The 26830-nt window shown below is 41.5% G+C and overlaps 1 protein-coding gene across 3 annotated transcripts in view; it reads left to right on the top strand.

Annotated features, from left to right (window-relative positions):
- Dlc1 (DLC1 Rho GTPase activating protein) overlaps positions 1-18509 on the top strand; it is a 337813-nt gene extending 319304 nt beyond the window's left edge. For all 3 annotated transcript variants that reach the window (XM_090353987.1, XM_090353984.1, XM_090353985.1), the window contains 11 exons: positions 1948-2011; positions 3610-5024; positions 5968-6144; positions 8644-8803; positions 8906-9104; positions 10633-10846; positions 11439-11553; positions 12218-12433; positions 13334-13551; positions 14650-14823; positions 15693-18509. In XM_090353987.1, coding sequence (XP_090210113.1) covers positions 1948-2011; positions 3610-5024; positions 5968-6144; positions 8644-8803; positions 8906-9104; positions 10633-10846; positions 11439-11553; positions 12218-12433; positions 13334-13551; positions 14650-14823; positions 15693-15813 — 3073 coding nt within the window. In that variant the 3' untranslated portion in view covers positions 15814-18509. The remainder of the gene's footprint in view (positions 1-1947; positions 2012-3609; positions 5025-5967; positions 6145-8643; positions 8804-8905; positions 9105-10632; positions 10847-11438; positions 11554-12217; positions 12434-13333; positions 13552-14649; positions 14824-15692) is intronic.
- Positions 18510-26830: the final 8321 nt, after the last annotated feature.

The raw sequence follows: 26830 nt of genomic DNA, 5'->3' as shown, positions 1-26830 counted from the left end.
GAGGCATAGTACTCATACACTGATTTTGAAACCCCTTTGAATTGAAAATTGATTGAAATTGAAAAACCCTTTGTACAACTACTTAAAGATAATAGCTTTTTAAAAAGAGTATCACTGATCACTGGCTACCGATGGCTCGTGCCTATAGTCTGAAACTACTCTGAAATCTGAGAATGGAAGCTCAAAGCCAGTCTCAGGAGGAAAGTCCTTGCAACTTTTGATCTCCAGTTAATTTGCCGGCAAAATGTTGGTAGTGAAGCTGTGGCTCAAGTGAAAAAGTGAAAAGATTAAGTCATAGAACTCAGCCCATGAGTTCAAAATCAAGTATCAGAATGCACACTCACACAAAGTTCATTGGAGGAAAGCTCAGTGGTAATTATCATGATGGGACTGAAAAGTCAGGGCACCCATGGGGCTGTCTTTTTTGAGCCAGTTAGCCTGGCACATTTAGAAGGTCTTTTTGTAATCCTTTCATTATTCCCTCATGATTTTCTAAGTATTTCACTTCAATCAAAGTAAATTATTTCCCCAGATTTTGTTTGCTTATTTTTTGTGTGTGTGATGCTGAAGATCAATCCCAGTGCCTCATACATGCTAATAAAGTGCTCTACCACTAAATTCCACCCCCAATCTTATTCCCCTGACTTTAGCTTGACATGGCCTTTGGGTAATAGGAAAGTTCACAATCACACTACAACTCCTGTCCCAAAGAACAGTCACTCTAATCTACTTTAACTCAACAAGCTTTTGATCCTTAAAATTACAATCTTTTGCCATTACTGACAGTATAATAAATGTAATGCTCTCTTGAACAGGAAGATACATAAAGAGCTAGATGTTTGCTGTGTGCTGTGGCTTAAGCCTATAATCAATCCTAGCTGCTTAGGAAGTGGAGGTCTGCAGGTATCACACCTTAAGGCTAGCTTTGAGGTAAAAGTTTGCAACAGTCCATCTCAACCAATGGCTGAGTGCAGTGATGTATGCATCTGTAATCCTAGTTAGTGCAAAAGCACAAAACAGCTGGGTGCAGTATCATCACTTAGAGGAACTGAAGGTAAAGAGCTCCATTGGCAGAGGGCCTGCAGAACTAGTGTGAGGTCCTGAGTTCAATCCCCAGGACTACCAAAAGAGAACTTAAAAGGTAAAAAAGTATTGAGTGCGAAAGAGAACTTTGGTTTCTTCTCTGGATAGAAAAGTTAAATTTTAAATTACTACCTAAATTAATAATAAGGCAGATAACAGTTATTGGGGAGAAGTAAGGCTTGTTTAATATGAAGTAGAATATATTGTTTGTGTTGCCAACATTTCTACTTGGTTCTTGCTGTTCTTCTCTCTGTAAAAGGAGAAGAGCAGCCCCTGTTTCTTGGCAAAGACTAGATATCTGATAGCTCAGTCTGGGAGTGGATGGAAGAGCACATTTTCTCACTGAGCTGGGACACTTAACCAGTGCCACCACAGCATGCCATTTTACTATGAAGTAATAAAATATCAAATTTAAATGCAAAGCTTAAGCAATAGAAAGTATTTTTAAAACAATTTTAGTGTTTATGCATGTGCGTGTGTGTGTGTACGTGCAGTTGTGCACACCAATCCTGGGGCTTGAGCTCAGGGCCTCTGCATTTTTGTGCACAATGCTAGCACTCTACCATTTAAGCCATAGCTCCACTTCCAGCTTTTTGGGTGATTAATTGTAGTGAGCGTCTCATGAACTTTCCTGCCTGGGCTGGCTTCAAATCATGATGCTCAAATCTCAGCCTTCTAGGTAATTAGGTTTACAGGTATGAATCACTGTGATTTTTTGTGTGTGTGATTTCCTTTTTAAGAATTTGTTTCCTAATCAGCCATATTTATTGCTCGTGAGTTTAAAGAAACTCGTGAATTTGGAAATAATATAGATCCTCCATCAAGGTTTTCTTTCTATGTTAATGTCATTTCTTTGCTTTATAGGCGCCTAAATACTTTAAACAAATGTGCGGTGATGAAGCTAGAAATTAGTCCTCATCGGAAAAGAGTGAGTATAGATGAATTGTATATTTAGGATGGAGGGTAGTGGGGAACAAATAGCTAAACCCAAAACCAAATACATTTTGTAGCAGATTTTGTTTTTCAGACTTATTTTCTCATCCCAGACACCCCTCTGTTTAATGCTAAACTCTAATCAGGCTTAACAAATGCCTTATGCTTCATATAATTAACCCAGTAGTTGTAGCCAGCCAATAGATCATTTTATTTACTGTTTTTGACTTGAAGAAATCATCTGTTACTATTTTTCCTAATGATCTCAATGCCTAGTGTAAAACAAAAAGATGACTTAAGGAATCCCAGTGCCTTTTTGCGCATTGTGATCCCCAGCCATGTAGGGAAACAAAAGAGAAAATTTGGGCATTCTTCCGTTTTACCAGATATAACAATAACAGCATTTCAAAGCACTCAGAAAGACATTGAAGATGGCTGGCTTGGGCGATATTGAAACATACTAAGAGATTTGGAGGGAGGAAAGGAAGTGGAGGAGGGAGAAGACAAAACTGTGCAGTCATGATGATGCATAGCTGAATAGGGCCATAGTGTTTTCTTCTGCCCTTTATGAGATCTAGCAGAAGAGGTGGGTGTAGTCTCAGGAGTAAGGATCACAAGTTAGGATAAACCAATATGATCGGGCAAAGAACATAGTCAAGACTGCTTAGAGTTCAAGTTTTAATTATACTAGAGTCCTTAGCCTTCCCAAAGTTGCCTTCACTTGGGGAACTAAGCCTAAACTAGTCAGTTTTTCATGCTCCGTTCATTGTCCTGTGAAACTGGGATGAGGACAAAGTTAGTCACTGTGCATAGTGTCTTTTGATATTTGTGTCTTTTGATATTTTGCCTAAAAGGCCAGATCTCTTTAGTTGTGACAAGACATCCCTGGATCTTTCCCATAAATCAAAATAATCAGCAATGGTGGTAGTTATTATTTACAGATGCCCCATGCAAAGCTTTTGTTCAGTTGCCTGGAGCGTGTCTGGGGTTGAAACTGCCCAGGACAGACCTGGAGAGTCCACAGGCTTTCCGTGGCAGGGAGGGGAAGAAAAAGAACAGGTACAAAGCCACACAGGCTTGAACTGAAGACAGGGGATGGCTCCCCTTGCTTGGTCTCTGTTTAATAGGAAAATACTAGGAGATTTTTGACATTTTTAATGGCAGCTAGGTCTTGCCATTGTTGATTACTGTGTGAAAGACTGCCTTTTTTATTTAAATTGAAAAAAAAAGATATAAACACATTCTATCCACAGACACCAGAGCTGGAGGCAGCCCAAAGGAAGTCCACTACTGCTGATTCCAGTTCAAAATATTTTGCATGCCTGAAATTTTCACCCATGTCAGAGGTTTCCTCTGAACAATTAGTAGACAGCCTAGAGACCTAGAGTTCCTATAAAAATAGCTCTTGCTTATTAGCTGGTAATACTTAATTAGGCTTTCTCCTGCCAAACTCTTTCAATATATCTTTGTAATTTAAAAATAAAAATGGAGAGAGAGGAATAGATCCCTAGAGGTCTCTTCTCCCAGATCTTCACACATGCCCTACCACCTGCTGCCTGCCGTGTTTGAATGGCTCCCTTCTATTCATTGCAGAGTGAAGATTCAGATGAGGATGAACCCTGCGCAATTAGTGGCAAGTGGATGTTCCAGAGGGACAGCAAGAGGTGGTCCCGGCTTGAAGAGTTTGATGTCTTTGCTCCAAAGCAAGAACCAATCCCTGGGTCCCCCGATGACCCCCATCTGAAGAACGCTGCAAGCCACGAGAGCATGCTGACCCACCTCAGCGAGCACCAGGAGGTGTCTTCTCTCGGCAGCACCAGCAGCGTCCCCACCCACGTGGCCCACAGTGGGGATGCTGTGACTCCTCGGACCAACTCTGTCATCAGCGTCTGTTCCTCTGGCCACTTCATGGGCAATGATGATTCTTTCTGCAGCCTCCCCTCTCCCAAGGAACTCTCCAGCTTCAGCTTCAGCATGAAAGGCCATGAGAAAAACACCAAGTCCAAGACCAGAAGCCTGCTGAAAAGGATGGAGAGTTTGAAGCTCAAGGGCTCCCACCACAGCAAGCATAAGGCACCCTCCAAACTGGGGCTGATCATCAGTGGGCCCATTCTGCAGGAGGGTATGGATGAGGAGAAGCTGAAGCAGCTGAACTGCGTGGAGATCTCGGCCCTTAACGGCAACCACATCAACGTCCCCATGGTACGAAAGAGGAGCGTGTCCAATTCCACACACACCAGCAGCAGCAGCAGCCAGTCAGAGACCAGCAGCGCCGTGAGCACGCCCAGCCCTGTCACCAGGACCAGGAGCCTCAGCACCTGCAACAAGCGGGTGGGCATGTATCTGGAGGGCTTTGATCCTTTCAGTCAGTCCACCTTCAGCAACGTGGCGGAGCAGAACTTTAAGAACCGAGAGAGCTACCCAGAGGACACGGTCTTCTACATTCCTGAAGATCACAAGCCTGGCACCTTCCCCAAAGCCCTCTCCAATGGCAGTTTCTGTCCCTCAGCAAATAATGGCTCTGTGAACTGGAGGACAGGAAGCTTCCATGGCCCTGGCCATATCAGCCTAAGACGGGAAAACAGCACCGACAGCCCGAAGGAACTGAAGAGGCGGAATTCCTCTAGCTCTATGAGCAGCCGCCTGAGCATCTATGACAATGTGCCAGGCTCCATCCTGTATTCCAGCTCAGGTGAGCTGGCTGACCTGGAGAATGAGGACATCTTCCCCGAGCTAGATGACATCCTCTACCATGTAAAGGGCATGCAGCAGATAGTCAACCAGTGGTCAGAGAAGTTTTCAGATGAGGGAGACTCCGACTCAGCCCTGGACTCTGTCTCTCCTTGTCCATCCTCTCCAAAGCAGATACACTTGGATGTGGACAATGACCGAACAACACCCAGTGACCTGGATAGCACGGGCAACTCCCTGAATGAACCTGAAGAGCCAGCTGACATCCCTGAAAGGAGAGACTCCGGGGTAGGAGCTTCCTTGACCAGGTGTAACAGGTATGATCCATGCTGCTCCATGTAAAGTTGTTCAGGCATGAGTTCAGGAAGAAATGGTTTCTACTGCAAGTAGGATGAAATCTGGTATTCATAGCTGTGCAGATTCCTATCAGACAAGAGTTCTCACCATTAGAAAGAGGGGGCATGGGGCCGGGAGTTTGGCCTAGTGGTTAAAGTGCTTGCCTAGCATGCGCGAAGACTCAGGTTCGATTCCTTGGTACCACATACATACAAAAAAGCCGGAAGTGGTGCTGAGGCTCAAGTGGTAGAGCTCTAGCCTTGAGAAAGTCCAAGGACAGTGCTCAGGCCCTGAGCTCAAGCCCAGGACTGGCAAAAAAAAATAGAAAGAGGGGGCATGGTCTCATGGATATGGACATTGAGTGGAGGAAGATGAGAAGAGCTAAGGTGGAGAGTGGTGGGAGCTTACATGTATACACATATGAATGGACTTAATGTCACTCAGCTGTGTACTTTGGAATGGTTAAAATGGTTTGTTTTCAGTTTATGCAGTTGATCCTCCTTATCTGTATTTGAAGATCTAACCTGATATTCTGGGGAAAAGTCTGCATTAGCGATGCATATCAGTGTTCAATTGTTTTTTCATTATTCCCTAGATCCTACAGTATAACAGTTAATGATTCAACATTTTCATTGTTTTAGGTATTGTAAATAGTTCAGAGATCATTGTATGTGAGAAGATGTGCATGGTTGATATGCAATTACTATGCCTTCTTCTCTAAGGGACTTGAACATCCTTGGATTTGGGTATCCAAGATCTGTCCTTGAATCAACCCCATGCATGATTAGAAACTACTATTCATTTGGCCAGGTGTTGGGGGATGAGTGTTGAGATGGAACCTGTGTCCTGTTGGTTCCTAACATGTCCGCGAACAGCTGTGTTTGCGTCTGATTTCTAAGAAGTCTTTGCTCTGTTCTCTTCCAGGCACAGACTGAGATGGCACAGTTTCCAGAGCTCTCACCGGCCAAGCCTGAACTCTGTATCACTGCAGATTAACTGCCAGTCTGTGGCCCAGATGAACCTACTGCAGAAATACTCACTTCTGAAGCTGACAGCCTTGCTGGAGAAGTACACACCTTCCAACAAGCATGGTTTTAGCTGGTAAGCATGGAAACTGCTTTGAAGATAGTATCTGAAGATAATGCAGGTTCACTTCTTGAGGAAACCCCTACACTAAGTGCTAAGTGTATGATGGCTTTGTCCTTTATACGTCTTAAGTCTGCAATCTCATGCAGTCTCTGTATTCTTGAGGTGACATTTAATACTACTGAAGCCTGTAGGGTTCGGGGGAACTATCAGCAGGGTAAGTTGATGGAGTTAGGTTAAGTATGTGCATGATATCAGATCATATTTATAGAAAGAAGGAAAAGTAAGAACCATGTTAAGGATGTATTTTTGAAATTCTTAGTATATAACCTGGCCATATTTATACATAGTTTTAGAAATTTTTTTTATTATTTTTTGGTGATGCTGGAGATTGAAGCCAGAGGGATTTGTACATACTGAACACCGAATTCTATCTTTGATCCAGTGGCTCGTTTTTGATATGAACACTTGCAGCCCCTTTTAAACATCTTCCTCCATGCTAAAGAGTTTATATTCTCATTCTCCCCCGCCAGCAAAGATGCTCAAAGACTGAATATTAAATGAAGAAATTCAGCATAAAATATCACAGGCCAATTTCTAAGTAAAGGTGAAAAACATTGGCTACATCTGTCCTACTTCCTTAAAAAAAAACCAGCGTTGAGCATTTACATGTGAGATGTAGACTCGACTAGATGAGTCATGAGTGTGAAAGGTGTCAGAGACCAAAGGCCGTCTCTGGATGGGTGTTCAGTGTATTTTACGTTGTTACCTGGGGTCCATTGTGGCATCTGCTTTCCAGTTGTTAAGGATACCAAAGCATCCCTAGTGCACTGGAGCAGACCAGTCTCTCTTGAGAGAGCTGGCAGGTAACTGCTCCAGTGCTCCCTCAGCTCCTCCCAGCTCCAATACTTCACAGAGTGTGTATACACCATCAAAGCACCTCTGGAGCAAAGGCAGTTATTATGTGAGTTTAAGTACAGAAGTTGTTTGTTCTGAATGACAGAAATAAGTATTGACTGGTTTAGCTCCAGATGCTTCAAATTCTCGTCAGAGAGCGTAATGTGTTCTTTCCACATTCCTCAAGCCGGGCTCTTCTCCCCTCTGTGACAAAGCAAGTATTATGCACACTTCTAGCCATAATACTGTATGTTTAACTGTATGGAAATACACATTTGGCTGTGCTCTTTGGCTTTACCTTTCCTCAGAGTTATAAACGGGAATATGGTGTGACCGTGTGGGTGGGTAAGCTCACTCAGAAGTAAGGCGGGGTCAGTCTGCTTCTGTGCTTCACAGTAATATTTTCCCTACCGGCTATTTAAAACTGAATAGTTTAGATTCTCCTTTCTGAGGTCTCTACCCTTTTCCCCACCAAAGCCTCAAGAATCTAAAAAGTCCATAATATTTCTTGAGTGCTGGTCAGTTTTTCCAGTGAGTCAAAGCAAATGTAAAAGCCCAGCATTGTGGGATCCACACAGTGGGGAGAAATTCTGCCCTCAGTTCCTTTCCTGTTTGCCTTGCCCTTTCTTGTCTCACTCCCAGGGGTCATTTGTAGAGCTCAGATGTCTGTTTGACAGCCTTAAATGCACGACATGGGTTTCCTGCTGTTGGATATACTGGATATGCTGCTGGGGGAAGGGGGTCTGCTTTCAGGACTCCGGGGAGCCTAGTGTGGCTCACAAAACCCCCATTGTTCCTTTCTCTATCTTCTCTCAGAAACCTTAAGATGTTATATTCTCTGGGGTAATTGGCAGGAGAATTTATTTTGACTTCAAGTTGAGCACTGTGAAGCTTTGCAGTTGATTCTCATATATTGGTATAAAACCAATATTGTACACTTGCTGATTTCACACACTGCATTAAGAAGGTCACTTTAGTGTGAGTTGGATTTCATCTTATCTTTATCCTTTCAGAACAAAATGGGAACTTGTTTTTCAAAATTGCATCAGGAGAGATTAGGGTATTACATGGTTTCTGCTTCTGTTATGTCTTCTGCCATCTTGTTAATGAAATCCATCAACTCCTTTAGCCAAAGAAACTGAGTTCTCAACTTGGCAGGGGAAGGTTGATTCCCAACTTAAAAAATGTGACCTGTTGTTAGTTTCAACACATGGGGTTTTGCTCATGATTAGTGCTCTACCACTTGGGCCAAACCTCCAGTCTAGTTTTTTGTTGTTGTTTTTTGTTTTGTTTTGTTTCTGGTTAATTGGACTCTTGCCTGGATCCTCAAATGGCTGACACCTTATGGATACCTAAGCTGACACAATAGTACACCCATCCCCAGCACTTCTAAGATCTGGAACAGCCTCGTCCTGCTGAATTGTTGGTAGAGATGAGAATGGACACAAATAGCCAGTCCATGCTTACAATGTGGCTCCTACAGATAAAGAGCTGCAATGATCATTTAAGTTTAAACAGCTGTGGTGTTAGCACAGAATTAGGGAAATGCGGGGATTCTGCTGGAGTGAGAAATGTAGACAGACAACTAAACACATTCCACTGTGTCCTTTTGAACAGGGCTGTGCCCAAGTTTATGAAGAGGATCAAAGTTCCAGACTACAAGGACCGGAGTGTGTTCGGAGTCCCTCTGACAGTGAACGTGCAACGCACGGGTCAGCCTTTGCCACAGAGCATCCAGCAGGCCATGCGATACCTCCGCAATCATTGTCTGGACCAGGTGAGGGCCATTGCCCGTGCGTCCCATGACATCACAGAAACTCAGCTATGTGTGCTATGTTTCCTAGTTCTGTCCTGACACCTAATATTTTCCTCCCAAAAGGTTGGGCTCTTCAGAAAGTCAGGCGTCAAATCCCGAATTCAGGCTCTACGCCAGATGAACGAAAGTGCCATGGACTGTGTCAATTACGAAGGGCAGTCTGCTTATGATGTGGCTGACATGCTGAAGCAGTATTTTCGAGATCTTCCTGAGCCTCTCATGACAAACAAACTGTCTGAAACTTTTTTACAGATCTACCAATGTAAGTGTTTGGGATCTTATTAAGATGGCTAGTGGCTGAGAAATGTGGGACCAACCAAAGCTTGTGGCATCTTTCCATATCATTTTTTTGGACAAGTGACCTTGAAAACATAGGTCATTCATTCTTCCTTGCTTCCTTGTGTATAGACTTAATGAATAATTTGAATAAATCAAAAATAATCTTGCCTTATTATCAGTCTAAGTTCTGGGGAAGTTGTATGTTTTTACAATCTGACCCATCTCAAAACAAGTACCAAGAGATCTCTTTTTCATTCTCTTTCTTTCTCTTCTCCCTCATTCTCCCTTTCTTTCTCTACCTTCCCTTTTGTCTACAGAAATTTCAGTCGCTTCACCTCGCTCTAGCAGTTAATATATTTAAAATTTCACAGGTGTCTGTGTGTTTCATCTCACTATAAAATGAATAATCTCTTTTTTTCTGTTATTCATCGAAGTCCCTGCCAGTAAAATACTTGAGAAAACAATACCCTTGCCCTTCTCACTTTTAAGCAAAGCTTAAAGCAAACAGTTGTTGAAATTAATGATCAAGATCAGGATTATAGCTTTTACAGCCTGGTGTTTTTCTTGGCTCACAGTGGTATTACAGCAATGTGATTTAAAAGCAACTTCTCTCAGTGATGAAGTTGTCTTTAGAACTGGCGCATTGGGATCTGTTTTATGAGAAATGGAGCTGCTCTGGATTATTTCGTTTTTTCTTTCACCCTTTCATATTTTATGAAAACACAGATCACATTTTCCCCACCAAGGTATTTGTTATGTATTGTAACCATGGAGCTGTTTAATCAGTTTGTCTTATAGTGCTGCATTTGAGTGACTTGCTTTTTCCAGCAAATGCTTTTTTAAAAAGGTTTGCCTACTAAAGGAGACCTGAACATTGGAGCTGCGCTCAGCATTTCCTAAGTGTAGATTACTTGATGAGTTTGCCTTTTTATATACTTCATATTTATGATTGTTTCTCCAATAGCCTCTTGGTGTACTTTGTAAAATTCAAGAAACGACTAGTTTAATCGGTCTGGTTTATTGGCTGGATATTTTAAGAGCTTTCCCATTTCAAGGATGAACAAATCAGTTTGCTGAAAATGCTGAATTATTTGTAGTCACGCTTTAAAAGATTATCTTTTTATCATTTCATACATACCTCAGACTTCTCATTGTAACTATAAACTAATGTTAGTTTCAGTCATCGAGGTAGTAAATTGGCAATTTTTTAAGTGCTTAGAAGAAACATTTGTTCCGTACACTCGAAGAACACAAGACTGAACTCTGAGGTGGATTCAGGAGTGTATTAATGTAGTGTTGTGGGTGTTTAAAAATGTTTAACATGTCCATGAGACAGGAAATACTTGAGGGTAGTGACGCCGGTAGCAGCCCATAATTTCTTCCTTATTAACCTCTCGCATGCTTTCTGCAAGTGCTTGTTCAGTGTTTGATGCTGATGTTTGCTTTGGGACGGTTCTTGCCATCCGCATGGAAATTCACTGAGCTGTGGGGGAAATGCTTGTGCCCCACAGATGTGCCCAAAGACCAGCGCCTCCAAGCCATCAAGGCTGCCATTATGCTCCTTCCTGACGAGAACAGAGAAGTTCTCCAGACGCTGCTCTACTTCTTGAGCGACGTCACAGCGGCTGTAAAAGAAAACCAGATGACACCAACCAACCTGGCTGTGTGCTTAGCACCTTCCCTCTTCCACCTCAACACCCTGAAGAGGGAGAACTCTTCTCCAAGGTAGGGTCAGAAGTTGGGGTGAAGGGTGGGGAATGCACACAACCTCTTATTCAGTCTGCCATGGCTCACTCAGCTCAAGTATGACCTTCTAGACAACTTGGATCAACGAGGTTTTGAGAAAGAGCACTGTGGGCTTCATACTTTGTCATGGCCAGTGTTTTTTCCGAACAAGTCTTAACGGTGTCATCTCACATTCTGCCAGGCAAGAACTGTACAGGCTTACTGATATAAAAACTTATGTAGAGGACCCGGTATGTGGCCTGGTGGTAGAATGCTTACCTAGCATTCATGGTCCTCTGAGTTCCATTCCTCAGTACCATATACATAGAAAAGGTGGGAAGTGATGTTGTGGCTCAAGTGGTAGAGCACTAGCTTTTAGAAAGCTCAAGGACAGTGCCCAGGCCCTGAGTTCAAGCCCCAGGATAACAGAAAAAAAGAAAATAAATGACTCATCCCTCCATCTTATATTTCTTCTACCAAGGGGCAATGCAAACATTTTAGTTTTATATACACACACACACACACACACACACACACACACACACACACACACACACACGCACACTAAATGCTTTTTATTTCTTCTATCTAGGGTAATGCAAAGAAAACAGAGTTTGGGCAAACCAGATCAGAAAGATTTAAATGAAAATTTAGCTGCCACTCAAGGGCTGGCTCACATGATTGCGGAGTGCAAGAAGCTCTTCCAGGTAAGGAATCTGAAAGCTTGGCGGCTGGGTTAAGGATAATGTAAATGGGACTCCTCTTTGAGCCCCTCTCCAATCAAGGTCTTAACTATTTTCACAACTTTCCTTTCATTGAAAGTAAATTATTCTGTTTAACTTAAAAAAAAAAAAAAGCCCCAAAAGAAAAGATAATGTGAACAGAGACAAGTTGTAGACTTGGTACTTGTACTTATCTTTTCTACAGATTTATACATAGCTAAAGAAATGATGTGTATGTATCTTTACGTATACACTCTTCAATTAATGATATTTAATGAGCCCCTAAGTTAAACCTCTTTAATTAGAAAGTGAAAACAACCAATTATAACATTCTGTATGTTAGAACCCTGCCTTGATCAGTGTTCATCTTATTTTAGTCCTTAGCTTTCTACTCTGAACTATGCAGAGAATACTTGACTGAGGAATAACTGCTTTAGATATGTTTGTGAAGGTCTATATCTGTCTATATCCTCATATTGTGGCCAGCCCACCATCTTCTGGGAATAAGGGGCATGCTTCCTGCCCTGTCCTTTACTTGACTTACCTTGAGGATCTAGGCCCATTGCTTCTATCCTCCACCTCAGCCGATGGCCTCTGTGAATGAACACTCACGGATTCACTGCCTTTTTATCTTCCATGTTCTTTCCAGGTTCCTGAGGAAATGAGCAGATGTCGCAATTCCTACACTGAACAAGAGCTAAAGCCCCTTACATTGGAGGCATTAGGACGCCTGAGTAATGAGTCAGCTGACTATAAACATTTCATCCAGGACTGTGTAGATGGCCTGTTTAAGGAGGTCAAGGAGAAGTTTAAAGGCTGGGTCAGCTACTCTACTTCGGAGCAGGCTGAGCTATCCTATAAGAAGGTAAGTCTTGGTTGACTTTGGATGGTCAGGATTTAGAGTCATTAGAGATGGGACTTCCCAGCTATAATCTCTGTGGGAATCCACAGAGAGAGAGTCCTTGGGAACTGGGCAGCCAGCTGATTCAGGTTCCTTAATGGGGACCAATCACAGGCTCATACTCATTAATGCTTGAGAGGATTTTAATCAATTTTAAAGAAATACTTTGTTTCCTGAGAAATATATTAGAGTTCCTTGGCATGTTTTGGTAGAGTAGGGACTTTCAAATCCATTGTAGGACATGCTTTTTCCCTAACTTGATGAAAATCCCTTTGTCCTCCCAATCTGCTAACTCCCCCTTATTTTGGATATCCTATATTTCTTAACATGACATCCTATATCACTTAACATGATTGGCCCACAGGGGAATTTGTTGATCATTTCTAGCAACTCAGTAGGCTGGGATCTTGAGATCAAGGTTTGAAGCTAGTTTGGACAAATAAATCCAAGAGACTTCTCTCCAGTTAACCAGCAAAAAGCGAAAAGTTGAGGTGTAGATTTAGTAGAAGAGTGCTAGCCTTAAGTAGAAAAGCCAAATAAGGCCCTGAGTTCAAGCCTCAATACTATCACAAAAATAAATTGACTAACTATAGCCCTTTGGCTACAACAGGATTTAGGGTACACATAAAATAACTTCCTTTATCACAGTTACCTTGATATAGATCATGGTCTGGACCTGAGTATTGCTGGTATTGTTTGCTTTCTTGGCTGCTCTTTAATTTACTCAGGGATACTGGTCTACCAGTGACGTAGCTCAATTAGTCTCTAAACGTAATGCCTCGTGTTCTACTCCCCATTTGCCTGCAGTGTCAGAAGGTGTGCATAGTTTGTATGGTCACTGAAAAAGTGTGTCCTCTTCTTCAGGTGAGTGAGGGACCTCCTCTGAGGCTTTGGAGGTCAACCATTGAAGTCCCTGCCACACCTGATGACATCTTAAAGCGGCTACTGAAAGAGCAGCACCTCTGGGATGTCGACCTGTTGGACTCCAAAGTGATTGAGATCCTAGACAGCCAGACTGAAATTTATCAGTACGTCCAAAACAGCATGGCGCCCCACCCTGCCCGGGACTACGTTGTACTGAGGTAAGATCTTACAGGTGGATTACTGGGAAACAGATGGCTCACTGTCAGAAACCAAGATGGCACTGAATCACCCAAGGAAGTTACATTATTTAAAATTAAATACAGGGCAGCAGAACACTGATGATTCCTCCTAAAACATAAAATATCTAGGGGTTGGGAGTCTGGCCTAGCGTGCACGAAGCCTCAGTACCACATACATAGAAAAAGCCAGAAAAAAGTGTCCAAGGATAGTGCCCAGGGCCTGAGTTCAAGCCCTAGGACTGACAAAAAAAGACAGTTACATTATTAACAATTAAATGCAGATCTTCAGAACAGTGATGACTCCTCCTTAAATGCAAAATGTCTACATTTATTCCAGCGAGGTCTTTGAAAATGGTTTGAATTCTTGGTGTAATAAATGTCTGCCCCCTTTAAGGATACTTTTTTTTTTTTTGTTAAGAAATGGACAGTTAGATGGGGGGTTGGGGGGGAGGGTAATGGGGACCAAGACATGTGAAAGGGTATCAATGTACGTGAATTAATGCACCTTCTATCTGGCAAATATCATGTAACCCTTTTATTAATTACAATAAAAAATACTTTAAAAAAAGTAAAAATATAGGGTGACACAGGCCAAAAAAAAAAAAAGAAAGAAAAAGAAATGGACAGTGAATGAATAAGCCAGGAAATAGCATTTGAGTCCCAAGGGAGAGGTGGTTAAGTCTGACTTGCATGTCATCTGTAAGTTCACTGGAGACATTACTGAAAGAATTCCAGCAATCTTTAAAGAAATGTCAACATCATGTGTCCCAATTCTTTTCAGTGCTTATTTAGATGTCCACATTCTAGAACAGTCATGACATGTGAAAACGATGTTTAGCAATATTTCAATTTGGTTCTTTCCCACATGAGGACTGTGTGAGCATATGCCTCAGTGGAAGTGGCCGTTGTTTGTCTTTTAGTCCACACGAAGTGGTTTTGAGGATTCTCCAGGTACCAGGCGTGGGTCATGGAGAACTGAGGTTGGCCACTCACTCTTTCCACCATGAGTAAGATACCATTTTCAACTTGGTTTTCAGGAAGTCCCATTTGTTTTGCCCTCTGGTTTTGTCTCTCTAGAACCTGGAGGACTAATTTACCCAAGGGAGCCTGTGCCCTCCTGCTCACCTCTGTGGATCATGACCGGGCACCTGTGGTGGGTGTGAGAGTCAATGTGCTTCTTTCTCGATATCTGATTGAACCCTGCGGGCCAGGAAAATCCAAACTCACCTACATGTGCAGAGCTGATTTAAGGTACATTCTGGTTCTGACTACCTAACATGAGAGAAGTTGTGAGGAAGGCTCCCATTTTCTGCGTGGTATAAGGAAGGGATTGAGTATGTTGGTGACTTAGTGAACAGTTGTCCTTACAAAGCAGCAGCTTCATGCGTGCCACTCTCTGAGTATCACTTCCTAATCTGGATTGTTTAGAAAATACACTACTAAAGCAATGCCAATTTGATGATTTTCCCATTGAATTTAATGCCTTGGGAAATGGCATATTTTATATCTTTGAACCAACAATTGGAAGTTTCTCATTATATATTCAAAGTGTTTGAATAAATAGTATGATATGTACTTGGACTTGGTAGTGATTGGTTAGGCCAATATCCTGTGCTGTAAATGTGTGTGTATTCATAGCAGCAAATGATTAGAAGGCAGCAATACAGGTTTTAGAAAATGAACTTCTAAATCCTCTTTCTAAATATTCTTTCATGTTAAATCAATTCCTCTGTGAAATCTTTATGTGTCTAGTTCTTCATTTGCCCATGTGACCTGTTTTTGTGACGTATACCAATACAAAAGCTTCCTCTGAGCAGTTTCTCTGAATATCTAGCTTAATATATTATACCATGAAAGACCTCTGGTGCCAAGTGTGTAATGGACATGCCAAGGGATTACCAGAAGACTTAAAAAAAAGAGTAGTTTTGTTTAGCATGCTTTGCTTATTACAAAATACAAGTGAGAACATGTGAAAGACCCTGATACCAGCAATGCAATAGAGGAGGGAGAGAAGGAGGGAGGAAGAAAGGAAGGGAGGGAGGGAGGAGAAAGAAGGGAAGTAAAGTATATTCAGGTGTGTCTACCTAACTTCATTAACCAGCTTTTCCTTCCTGCCGCAGGGGCCACATGCCAGAGTGGTACACAAAATCTTTTGGACATTTGTGTGCAGCTGAAGTGGTAAAGATTCGAGACTCCTTCAGTAATCCAAACACTGACACCAAGGACACCAAATCCAGGTGATTTCTGAAGCAAAACAACTATGCCTCTCCACCTGGGTGTTCTTGTCCAGAACCTTGCCAGTCCTTGGAAGAGGTCATCTGTTGTGTGATCCTGAGACAAAAGCAACTTGGGGTGTTAAGACATGAACTGTAGCGATCTAATACATTTTTTTAAAGCTGCTTCCTGTTTGTTTAAGGTCTGTATTATAGACCTTGACTGGAATATATGACTGTGCAAAAAAAAAAAGTTCTTGTTTTCTTATCCACATTGCTTCTGAGAAGCAAAACTCTTTAAATAGATTATGGAAGATAATGAAGAGACTGGGTTCTCTGGTGATGCCGCTGTATGTGTACTATGTCCTAGATGGGCTGTGTGTGGAGGAACTGGTCATTCCACACTTAGGGTTGGTTCTCCCACAGATGTTTCACTGAGGGGAGCAAGGACAGGTTTGCACAGAGGAGAGTGAATGTGTGTCTGTTGCTGGTTGAGTGGCATAGATAGAAATGCTAGAATGCAGTGTCTGGCACACTAAGATGGCTCCAAGAAAGATGTTAATGTGCACCAGGTTTAGTTCAACCTGAAATAGCTGACTACCCCCTCCTCCCCGCATCATAACTAGAAAGGCAACCCAACTCCCTTGTCCATTTTTCTTTCCAGGTTTTTTTTAAGCATGTTTCTTCTCCACCAGCTTCTTGTTTCCCTTGGAAATATTATCGATTTAGCCTGGCACTCATTTTAATGCAACTTGGATTTAGACCTAATTGCAAAAAGGGATGTAGTTTTAACTACTAAGATTAGCTCAGGAATAAATATCCCAGTTCCCTATGGGCTCTGAAGTATGTTTTGTTTCTTTTGTTGTTGTTGTTCTTTTTTTTTTTTTTTCCTTCAGTTTTTGGTTTATTTGATGGGCGTTTGTTTTGTCTCAGTACTGGAGCTTGAACTCAGGGTCTGAGCACTGTTCCTTAGCTTTTTTCACTCAAGACTAGTACTCCACCACTTGAGCCACACCTCTGATTCCAGCTTTTTGTTAGTCAATCGGAGTATCACAGAATTTCCTGCCTGGGTTGGCTTTTTGAAATACAATCCTTAGATCTCAGCTTCCTGAGTAGGTATGATTACAGATGTGAGCTACCAGTGATTTTGTTTTAAGTGAGACGCAAATACTGAACCTCTAACATTTAACCCTAAATCAAGCATCAGAACTTTTTACCTGATAAAGTTCCTTGCATTGTCAACATAATAGAAACATAGGAACAAAAGAAGCTGTATGTCCCTAAGAAATTCCTGTAAACTTAACTGAGACACAAAATGCCTGTTTGGTTTGGTTTGGTTTGGGTAGGCGGGAATTGTTAAAAGCATTCCAAAGCAAAACATGTTTATGAATTGGGTTTAGCCTTATCAACAAATAGATTTTCTGTTTTTCTTCCCCCCCCCCCATATTTCTTGCTGTTTTTCCCTTAGAATGCCTTTAAAATATATTTTAGTAACATGGAAAACAGTGTCCTTAGTGGATGGGATGAGGTTGTTTGAAAAATAAAAAAAGCAGCAGTTATTTGGGAAGGGTAGTCTTTATACAGGTTTTACTGTAATGGCAAAGATAGACAGTATTAGTAAATTTATTTTGTATGGATCAAAAGTGAATAATGTATGAATGAGAGAAGGATTTTTATTTTGTTATCATTGTAGTTACCATTGTCAGTGTTATTTCAAAGGTTCTTTGAAGAATTTGGGGGATGGATTAGAGATTTAAAGTTTTTGAGTATTTTGACTATCAATCAGTGTTGCTTGTGAAGCTATCCCTGCCATGTATATTCAAGTTTGACAGCTTCCAGATTTGTAAGATTGTGTGTTGTATATACCATTCTATTAAGATACGTGTACACATGGCTGTCCACTGTGCTTTCAGATATAGATTAAAGCATGAGAAAGATTATTATTTAAAACATACTTGTATTTATACCTCAGATATTCTTTTGGGTTTTGTACCTCAAGGCTCCCTCTCCCCCATTGTAAATACACTTTACATGAATACAGTCTAAGTGAAAATAAATAAAAGGAAGAAGTTTATAAGTTGCTCTATATCTGTACAGAATATAACCCAGTAAGTGCACTATTAAATGTTTGAAGTAAGGGAAAAGTCTGGCCTGCTTTCCTTTGTATTGCATCTTGCTCCTATCCTCAGAAGCACACGTTGTAAAGAATAACAAAGCTAGCACCATCTGAAATGAAATGAGAGGTTTATTTTCTGAAGGAAAACATGGATTGTGAATCTCCCCAAGGCCAAATTGCAAGTAAGCTACTCACAAACAGGAAACCCCGGTGAGGGTTCAGGAAACATGGAGACTGCAGGCCATGGTCCAGTGAGGAAACACTCCTGAGAAAGCTACAAGAATAAACAATAGCAAGGAAAGATGCTTCTGTGCAAAGTCAAGGTCACTAATTAATTCCACAAAAGGTCTCCCCCACATTGAACTTCCCTATTGAAAAGATTTCTTCTGTCTCCAAGGAAAAGAATTCAAAGGATGTGAACACTTTCAAAAGCTTCTGCTAATATCACCTGAAGCCATTATCACCCAAATTTATCCATGTGACTTGTTGCCTAGATTGTAAGCTCTCTGTGGGCAGGCATGTCTCCTGCACAAATTTATAGTCCTCTACAGCAGCTTTCAGTGTTTTGTACTTGTACACACCTAATAAATTTATTATTTGTTGAAGTATATTGACTGGATTCCCTTCTGTTATTTCAAAAGGAAGATAGTTCTAAGTTGTCATCAGTCTTAAACTCTTACTTTAGCGTATTGCTGCCCGTTTTGCCATTTGAGGTTTGAAACTGAAAGATGACATAGATTTTTCTAAATTAAGAGAGCTTTTTTCCTGAGGATTCTTTTTCTTCTCTTCACTCTTCCCCTCCCCCCACCAAGATTTGGAGGTCTCCATTAAGCTAGTCCTTTGTGATGGGATTTTTTTTTTTATTAACCTGAGAGCAAATATAAAAGGGGAGAGAGATTTTGTAGAAAGTAAGGGACACCCCAGTCTCCTGTAACCCTTCAAAAAGTGCAACAAAGACTTTATTTTATTCTTGTTTGCCTCTGCCTCCCCACCTGGTTTAAGATCCAAATGTAGGCCAGAAAGTGTGTTACTTGTCTGAAGTCCTGAGTCTCTAAGTTACTAATAGGCCCCCACACATAGATCCCCTGGGGGGGTAGGAGCCTCACAGGCACCCCCTGTGGACTCACCTTGCATTTGCTTACTCCTTTCATCAGCTCTTCAGCACCAGCTTCCAGAGTTCCCAGCCAGCTCTGAAAGGGAGCAGGATCGAGACTAGCAATGCCCTGCATCTTTTACCTGCACCAACTTATTCCAGTAGAAATAACTAGGCTATGAGCTCTGGACTGGGCTCTGCTCTAAGGGGAGTTGAGGTAGTCGGTAAACAAAGCGCCAGGAGTTTTTTTTTTCCCATTCAAAAGAACCTCATTAGTACACAGGATATATTCAAAATTTATTAAAAGAATGAAACTTTTTCCAATTTTTTTTTCAGATCAGTGGAGACAAGTGAAATTTTGCAGATGTAAAATCTAAGGAAAATGGAAGGAGTTGATCCAAAATTGGTGCTTTCAATGTCATTAGGGGAGTGTGTAGAAGTGTGTGGATATTATAATTACACCCTTGTGTCCACACCACCTTTTATGTACTTACTTAAGCCTCATGCACCCAGTGAAGTACGGGCATTGTCACCGTCCTATGTGGAGGGTATGGTTTCAGAGATGTGACAGACTGAAGTTCCCTGGTCTGGAAAATCTAGAACTCATTCCAGCTCAGACACATCACCTCAGATGGTTAATCCCTGCCTAAGTGGGAAGCAAAAGTCTCAGAGCCAATCAGAACTGAAAAGAACTAGGAAATTGGCTTTTAGCAAGTGGTAGTCTATGTCCCAGTATTGAGATGACTAAAGAGGAAATAAAAAGGCAAGATAAACAAGCACAAGTTTTGTTTCAGGTTGCTGGTGAAGTCATTTGTAGTGCAGTCCAGCAAATCAAACAAATAAATTGAAATAGAGATTCCACTTATCCTTGTGAAACAGATGGGCATGATTTTGCACAGAATGATTAGACATGCCATCTGATTTCAAACCATTAATCTAATTCATGACTACTATTATTAATAATATATAACACTATGGTCTTATTCCCTACTCTTATGTCTGGGTACTAGGCACATTAACTTACAGGCTTCTTAGCCTGCAGCCTAGTCCACGATTCTCCTCTTTTGTTGTTCATGATACTCTCTCTTCATGCCTCACCACAAAGAAGACCATGAAATGCTGTTCTTTGTAAAGGTGCTTTACATGGGCAAGCAGAATTGCACCCAAATGCTTTACCTGGTCTGCCTGTTGAAGCATCCATCAATGATGATAAGACAAAAATCCTCAACAATGAGATCATAGCACACATGTCATGTTGGTGTTCCATCACGATGAGATTTGCCCAAGGAATTTAAATTCCATTTACCTATGGAATGCAAATTACAAAAGACCTCAAAGAGCCCCGTGGCGGGAGAAGTTCAGGTAGGTCTGTGCAGTTGCAAGCAGTTTGGGCCCATTCTTTAAGGGATGATCAGTCTTTTGCAGGCAGGGAATTTGCAAAATCATGTTAGCAGCTATAGCTTAGGGTACTTGCCTATGGTGTGTATAAACAGTTCCCACGAGAGCAGCCAGCTGGCCTGTCTGGACCCAAAGCTGTGTTGACATCTTCTACCTAAACATCTCTGAAGACATTTTTCATCTCACTTGATTTTTTTGAAATATCTATATTTTAGGGCTAGAAGTGTTTCTGCCTAAAGCAGCATCTCATTTCCTTCTTTCCTATTCAAACAGAAAGGATCTCAAAAGGGAAAAGATGAAAGGCTTATAGCTAGTATAATGAAGAGTGAGTGACTCATTTCTGTAAAAATGTTGTGGTTCCTAAGAAGATGGTTCCAAAATATTTTTTTTAGGTTAGAGGTACTTTATGTGTTTGTTGTTTTAGTTTTTGTTTGACTGTTTGTGTTTCTGTCCTAGGAGTGGAACCCAGAGCCTCGTGTACTTTTGCGAGGCAAATGCTCTAACACTGTTGACAGCCCTGGTGATAGGAATTTTGAAAGAACACATTTTTGTTTTTGTTTTTGCCTAAGTCTGAATGAATTTGTCAAAGGTTCCAATCAGACCAAATCAGACTACTGTAATATGCCAGTCAATGGAATGAATAAATGTTTTACATCAGTTAAAAATCTAATTTAATATATATATTAATATATATGCAAGGTCATATGATTATTTACACAAACATACTAGCTAAAGTATGGTATGGTATTATGCAAGGAAGAATTCCAATGGTGTAATTCAACAGCTGGCTTAAAATGACTACCATGAAGCTGGAACATAACATGTTGGGGGATGGGGAGGCCAGTGAGATCAAGGAGTGGGAAGACAGCCAAATGGAGAAAGGAGGATGGGCTAATACAGTGATAATATTCAATGTACATATGTGAAAATGGATGGGTGGGTTTGGGGAAGATGGGAGAGAATGATAAAAATGACATCAAAATATACTCACAAACTGACATGTTGAATTGAAACTCGTTTACAAACACTTAAAAATATCTGTATAGATAGATATATATGTAATTGAAATCTCATAGTGCTCCTTTGAAGTTCTTTTCAGCCGCCCCCCTCGTTTTTCCTTTTTTTTTTTTCAGCTGTGGGTCTTGAACTCAGGGTCTGGGCACTGTCTCTGAGCTTCTGTGCTTACCACTCTGACCCTCAGCTGTGCTTCTGGTTTCCTGGTAATTGGACATAAGAATCCCAAGGACTTTTCTGCCCAATCTGACTTCAAACTACAAATCCTCACATCTCAGCCTCTGAGTAGAGGTAGAATTACAGGCATGAGCTACCAGTGCCCCAATTTAGCCCTGTTTTTGTAGATAAATAAGGTGTTATTTATTTATCCTGTGGTTGCACTTAGAATTTTCTACTTTGAGGGCAATATTCTGTATCTTCCCTGTCTAGTATGGTAATGGCCACCACATGTGGCAACTGAGTGTGCCAAATATGGTTAGTGTAACGGGCAAAATGCCAAATGCTTCATGTAATTTTCTCCACTATGTAGAGCTTAGTGCCTATAGCTCAAGGCTGTAATCCTAGCTACTTAAGAGGCATCTGAAGCAGCACAATTCAAGGTCAATCAAAACAAAAAAGCCCATAAGATTCCATCTCCAAAAATAACCAGCAAAAAACTGGAGTGGCAGAATGGTTCAAGTGATAGAGTGCCAGCCAAAGCAAACACACTGAGACAGACTGCATCCCTGAATTCAAACCCTGGTACTAGCAAATACATAAATAAGCAAATAAATGAATCAAAATAGAATTGCATATGGATAGGGGCTATTGAACTGATTAGTGCAAAGGTTTTATAGATCTAAGACTACTTTCAACCTATCCAAACTCCAGATGCTCTCCGTTCTGCCTATAGTAATCCTTGAAAAATAATAATTTGTAAAAAGCCAACTGGTCACATTTCCAATTAGATACCATGAACTCAACATCCACCAGCCCCAAGCCCATGACCATTGAATCTTGTTCCAAGATGGCGCTGGAGGACTCTCCTACCAGATCTGTACATCTCTAAATCAGGGACAAAGATGAAGTTAATCTGGCATTCTGTTGCTTTGGATACAACTCCTGTGCTCTCCTTACCTCCTATGATTTGCATGTTTACTAAATTCCTATGGGAGGGTGGAGGCAGGAGAGTGGGTGTGTGTAGAGGATAACATGGAAGAAAGCCCCCCACACACATACCTGCTGGTGTGTAGAAAAGAGGAAGGCATCTTCTAGGGATAGTGGAGTATTACAGAGGCAATGTTCATGTTCCCCTTACCTTCACTTGGCCACCTCTAGACTGTTCATGTAGAGCGTGAGGAACACAGCTGCTTAGGAAGCAGAGAAGAGCCCCAAATTCACTGGTGCCTTGATCTTGATTTTCCAATCTCCAGAACAATGAGGAATCCATTTTTATTGTTTATCAACTCAAGAAAAAGAAGATGCAGTTGACCTGAAAGATTGCCTCATAATCCACAATATTCTCCCTGGCTTGCTATGAGCAAAGCAGTCCTTGTTGAAGTTGAGGGACAACCCACAATTGACCCTCATGTGCCCATAGGCTCAGTTGCCTGACAACAGGCTTGCTTTCATGCTGGTGAGCCTGACCGCTTGACAGAAGCTGAAATGAGTTCTTGATCCATGCTAGACTTGGGATCTTAAATGTCTTCGAAAGACCTGTGTTAAAGGATGGGTCCTCAGAGCAGCACTGCGGAAAGTGGTGGAAACTTCAAGGGGTGAAAGCTAGTAGGAGGTATTAAGTAATTAAGAGGGAGTTCATAAAGAGATCTGTGAAACTCTGGTTGCTTCTTTTTATCTTTCACAGCTCAGCCATGAAGGGAGCAGCTTTACTCTACCACTCACTCCTGCTAAGATGTGCTACCACAGGCCCAAAGCAACAAAACCCACAGCTCATGGATGGAAGCTTTGAAAACTATTAGCAAAAATGAACCTTTCAGACTGGAAATGTGACTTAAGGGTAGAGTGCTTGCCTAGCATGCATGAAGCCCTGGGTTTGATTCCTTGGTACCACATACACAGAAAAAAAAACAGACGTGGCACTGTGGATCAAGTGGTAGAGTGCTAGCCTTGAGCACCCAGAGGAATAGGGACAGAGCCTAAGCCTTGAGTTCAAGCCCCAGGGCTGACAAAAAAAAAGTGAAAGGAAACAACAACAACAACAACAACAACAAAAGTTTCCTATTTATAAGATGAGGTACAAGGTATAATGTCATAGTAATGGAAAACTAATGTGGCAAGTTTCCCCTCTTCCTTTTCCTCCTCCTCCTCCTTCTCCTCTCCTTCCTCCTCCTCCTCTGGCTTTGTTGTGCTGTACTCTACCTTAAATTCAGGCTCTTGTGCTCTCACTTGGCTTTTTCACTTGAGATTGGTGCTGTATCACTTAAGCTATGCAACCTTCATGTCCACATGCCAGGCCAGGCTTGTTAACAAAGAGATGTCTGTGCTCAAAAGTCAGCAGTAGTAATCCCACACAAGATGAAGATGCATCTTCCAGTTTTCCAGCCTTTTCCCTGCAAAGGTCTCTTCATTATATTCCTTAAAATGATGCTTTGTTCTTCAAATCTTTCAAAGATGTAGCATATTAAATGACAATGAGAAGGACCAGAATTTTTTTTCAGGATTTATACATATATTTTAAACTGCTAATCAAATTGGAAAGCCTCTTAAGAGAAGTGTACAGGAGTTAAGTGTTCTCAAAGAAAAATAACTTTTTAAACAGTGGCTCTTATTTGTACTCCAAGCCTCTGGAAGAATAAAGCTCAAGGCCAGCCCACGGAGAAAAGTTTGCTAGACTCCATCTCTAAAATAACCAGCATGGGGCCAGGAATGTGGCCTAGTGGTAGAGTGCTTGCCTAGCATGCCCAAAGCTCTGGGCTTGATTCCTCAGTACCACATACACAGAAAAAGGCAGAAATGGTGCTGTGGCTCAAGTAGTAGAGCTCTAGCCTTGAGAAAGCTCAAAGAGAGTGCCCAGGCCCTGAGTTCAAGTCCCATGATTAGCAAAAAATAAAAATAATCAACAAAACATGGCTTTAAAACTTAAAGCTGCCGCAGGTCTATAGCCCAATAAGATTATCTCAAACACTTGGAACAGCAGCTAGCAGGCATAGGGGGATTTAGCATCTGCCCCCACCCCAACCTTCCCAAAGCCAATTTTCCTGACTTCCTAGGCTAGAAAATAGGGTGAAGCTTTTCCCTCAGTAACAAAGATAAACCAAGCTTTTGTTGTTGCAGTGTTTCAAAATGTAAATACACGAATAGATCAGTAATAGCATTCCAAGGACACAGGAAATTCAAAGTTCACACACTCTGTAAAGATGACTAAAGCAAGAAGAAAAAGGACATAGAGCCCTGTGGGATCATGGGAAATACTGAAATATCTCAGAGAGCTGGAGAATTTCACTCTAGGATCCCACACAATCCCACAATACTTAAAATGGAACATGTTTTCCTGAACCAAAAATGAAAGGAAGAAAAATGCTAAACATCCAAAGACAAACAGACTTGGCTAATAATTTCACAACACTTATGAATCAGCTTAGTCTCTCCCTATCACAGTGTCATCTCTCCCCCTAACAGGAAACTTCCAAGAGTACCACACACAAACTATCTATCACTTTGAAGAAAAGGCTTCAACAGATAGCTCAGCCTGATACTCAAATGTGGTTCAGGCGCCATTTAAATATCTGAAATGCATTTTAGGCCATTTTTGAACAGCAATAACTTCATGAACTTAACCCATCATATAAGAATGTCTGTTGATATCATGCATTTGATTTTCCTCACTTTCGACTTTTCACTGGTTCTAAATCCATTTAATTAAAAAAAAAAAAAGACCAAATAAGGTATTAAGAAATGAGGACACAAGCCAGGCACCAGTGGTTCCTAGCTACTCAGGAAGTTGAGATCTGAAGATCACTGCTCAAAGTCAGCCCTGGCGCAAAGAGATTCTTCTCTCCAATAAACCAACAGAAAACTGAAAGGCTCTGTGGCTCAAGTCGTAGAACGGTTTGCCTTGAGCTGAAGAGCTCAGGGACAGTGCCCAGGCCCAGAGTTCAAGCCCCACCACTGACAAAACATTAAAAAAATAATAATAAAAATCAGGACATAGGAAAACACGGTCTCCACATAAAGCAAAACTATGATTTGGGCAAGAAAAGAAGCAAAGTAGAAAAGAGGCTAACAGACCAGTTTTTGGTTTCTCATCATCAAAATATACTCAATAATCCATGAGTCCAAGTCACAGTTCTATGGTTGGAGACAGTCCAAGGAATCTCCATTGTCCCCTGAAATAGGATTTCTTTTTGTGTTTATTTGGTGGTGATTGTTGTGGTTTCTTGGGTTTTATTGTTTGGTTTGTTGTTCTTATTTGTCTATTATCTCTGGTTTTGCTTCTTGAGACAGGATTTTATTACATGGGAAGGTGTTGCCTTGATCTCTCTGTCTCTGCTTCTGTTTCTTTGTGTCTCTGTGGCTCTGTGCTTCTCTCTCCCTCCCCCCCCCACCCTGTATTACAGGATTTTCCTGCCTGCCCTACCAGAGAGGATAGATCACAGGTGTGCACCACCACATCCAGCCTTACTATTGCCTATTTTGATTTCACTCTCACTTCTTGGCCTCTTCCTTTTCTCCAACCTCTCTAATCAGGCTCTTTCTCACTCTTGCCCCTGTGCCTTCACACCAATACCCTCTAAAGTGGTTACAAAAGGAATATTACAGGGCAGGTAAGGCAAGAAATCGAGATAATGCCCACAGTAACATAAGATGGGAAGGAGACAGATAGAGAAGGGTGACAGGAATTGTGAGATTTCAGAGAATTTTTGATGAATGGAAAGGCTGGTAGGTTTGATGACAGTTGAGTGGGAAATATAAAAGGTACTGTGAGAGGGGCCACCAATTCAGGGTACATGCCTTCCTTTGGGACCATAGAGTAAACATGTTGAATCAAACAGAACTCTCAAGACAACCAAATCTAAGCTTTTAATTTTCCAGAAAGGGAAGCAGTCCCACAGAGATCGGGACTAATCCAAGATTTTAAACAACAGGAATGAACAGACTGGACGCTGGTTTGGATGAGAACTGTCTCCCTGAAGGGCTTGGGCTTGGAAATGTTCTTGAATAAACCAATGAGAGCTGCCATTTCAACAGTTTCTCTGGGTGTACTTCCATCATGAAGCCCTGGTTTAATCTGATTCAATACCCTGATTCTCCCAAGGCTGGGAACTCTGGTCAATCCCAGCCAATGTTTGGGCTTCCACCTTTACTCAGCTAAAGCTGAGCACATCCACCAGATAGTGTGAATAATTATATGTTGAACCAAGCAGGTCTTCAGGATTCCAGTTTGCTCATGGACCATCAACCCATATGGGTGGGTGACACAGCTAG

This window comes from Megascapheus bottae, chromosome 20, assembly GCF_031878675.1.
Source record: "Megascapheus bottae isolate mThoBot1 chromosome 20, mThoBot2.hap1, whole genome shotgun sequence".
Classification (NCBI taxonomy): Eukaryota; Metazoa; Chordata; class Mammalia; order Rodentia; family Geomyidae; genus Megascapheus; species Megascapheus bottae.
This window is presented reverse-complemented; position numbering and strand designations above follow the sequence as displayed.